Source organism: Lonchura striata, unplaced genomic scaffold (assembly GCF_046129695.1).
Source record: "Lonchura striata isolate bLonStr1 unplaced genomic scaffold, bLonStr1.mat Scaffold_85, whole genome shotgun sequence".
Classification (NCBI taxonomy): domain Eukaryota; kingdom Metazoa; phylum Chordata; class Aves; order Passeriformes; family Estrildidae; genus Lonchura; species Lonchura striata.
Window position 1 is genome coordinate 2,296,693 of NW_027461188.1, and position 2,274 is coordinate 2,298,966.

Below are 2,274 nucleotides of genomic sequence, written 5' to 3' on the forward strand. Positions count from 1 at the left end.
GCACTGGCAGGGACAAGGCACCTCTCAGGAGGGGATGTCCAGGCCCAGGGAGATGCTCAGGGAAGCAGAGGGGGCTGAACAGAGCAGTGCTGGGGGAACAAGCCCATCCAGCCCCTCACCTTCCCTCAGCCACAGGGAATCCTTTGCCTCTCACATCTCTCAGTGGCAAACTGTGAGTGCAGCAGGAATGCTGGGGATTTCTGACCTCAAAGAGACAGGAATCGTGTGTGGGTAGGAAATCAATTTCTAAATCCAACCCCTGCCATCAGTTTTTCTTAGAAGTGTAAGTGCAGATGGTACCCAGACTTGCTGCAGTAGGAGTGATTCCCCTGACAGATCCTGAATATCCAGCCTTGTCCCTCTGCCACATGGCCACAAACCCAGGGCAGCAGGGCAGGGATGGCTCCTCCAGAGCCCCCACATACAGACCTCGCTGCTCCTGGCACACTCAGCCAGCACAACTGGAGCTCAGGCAGGGACCTGGGTGAGGGTTTTCCCAGAGCAGGAACAAAGGTGGTTGAGTTCCAGCAGGACAGGCTGCACGGAATGGCCCAGGTTTGACTCCAAGAAGCCTCTCCTGACTTGTCCCTGTCCTTTCTCCATGGACAGGTGCCCATGTGCAGCCACAGCAAATGTCCAACAGCAGCTCTATCAGCCACTTCCTCCTGCTGGCACTGGCAGACACGCGGCAGCTGCAGCTCCTGCACTTCTGCCTCTTCCTGGGCATCTCCCTGGCTGCTCTCCTGGGCAACGGCCTCATCATCAGCGCCGTAGCCTGCGGCCACCACCTGCACACGCCCATGTTCTTCTTCCTGCTCAACCTGGCCCTCAGCGACCTGGGCTCCATCTGCACCACTGTCCCCAAAGCCATGCACAATTCCCTCTGGGACACCAGCACCATCTCCTACACAGGATGTGCTGCACAGCTCTTTTTCTTTCTGTTCTTCACTGGAGCAGAAATTTCCCTCCTGACCATCATGTGCTACGACCGCTACGTGTCCATCTGCAAACCCCTGCACTATGGGACCCTCCTGGGCAGCAGAACTTGTGCCCACATGGCAGCAGCTGCCTGGGCCAGTGCCTTTCTCAATGCTCTGTTGAACACAGCCAATACATTTTCCCTGCCCCTGTGCCATGGCAATGCCCTGGGCCAGTTCTTCTGTGAAATCCCACAGATCCTCAAGCTCTCCTGCTCCAAATATTATCTCAGGGAATTTGGACTCATTGCTGTTAGTGTGTGTTTAGTATTTGGCTGTTTTGTGTTCATTGTTTTTTCCTATGTGCAGATCTTCAGGGCTGTGCTGAGGATCCCCTCTGAGCAGGGACGGCACAAAGCCTTTTCCACCTGCCTCCCTCACCTGGCCGTGGTATGTCTGTTTGTCAGCACTGCAGCATTTGCTCATCTGAAGCCCCAGTCTGTCTCCTCCCCATCCCTGGATCTGGCCCTGTCAGTTCTGTACTCGGTGGTGCCTCCAGCCCTGAACCCCCTCATCTACAGCCTGAGGAACCAGGAGCTCAAGGCTGCAGTGAGGAGACTGATGACTGGATTGTTTCAGAAATATTAAACTGCTGGCCAATTTCTGGAAATTACTTGTAATAAAAGTTGTTTATGGTCATGCTTGTAGTAGTTTTTTTTGTTTGTTTTATTTTTTTTCAGATTGCCCACACAGAAATGTCATTATTTGTGCCATTTCTCATTTTGTTTCTCTGCACCTTCCCTGTGGCCAGACAGTGTCAATGAGGAGCTCCGCTCTCAGTGGCTTTAACAAGAGTAAACAATGTCCCAGCAAAGTTTTCTGGAGAGATGCCCTTTTGTTGCCTTCTCTGGAGCTGCAGCAGCAATATCTGTGTGCAGAGCTGGGGGCAGATAAGTGCTGGCAGAGCAGCTCTGTTCCTGCTGGCCACATCATTCCTGGTCCAGGCCAGGAGCCATTGGCCATCTTGGCCACCTGGGCACACTGCTGGCTCATGTCCAGCCTGCTGTCCCTCAGACCCTGCAGGTCCCTTTCTTCCTGGCTGCTGTCCAGCCACTCTGTCCCCAGCCTGTAGCGCTTGCAGGGGTTGTTGTGGCCAAAGTGCAGGACCCGGCACTTGGACTTGTTAAACCTCACCTTGTGTGATTTGGGCCCTGGATCCAGCCTGTCCAGGGCCCTGTGCAGAGCCCTCCTACCCTCCAGCAGATCAACACTCACATCCAGCTTGGTGTCATCTGCAAAGATGTCCTTGGTTCCAAGGTGCCCCTCAGTGTCAAAATGTCCCTTTGGTTACACCAGG

The 2,274-nt window shown here is 54.2% G+C and overlaps 1 protein-coding gene across 1 annotated transcript; it reads left to right on the plus strand.

Moving 5' to 3' along the window:
* The first annotated feature begins 632 nt into the window (after positions 1-632).
* LOC144248784 (olfactory receptor 14J1-like) lies at positions 633-1,565 on the plus strand. The gene has a single exon (XM_077790775.1). The coding sequence runs from the start codon at positions 633-635 to the stop codon at positions 1,563-1,565; it is 933 nt and encodes a 310-aa protein (XP_077646901.1).
* Positions 1,566-2,274: the final 709 nt, after the last annotated feature.

Bases quoted from the DNA above. Each gene is read 5' to 3' on its own strand.
- LOC144248784 (XM_077790775.1), top strand. From the start codon at position 633: ATGTCCAACAGCAGCTCTATCAGCCACTTCCTCCTGCTGGCACTGGCA.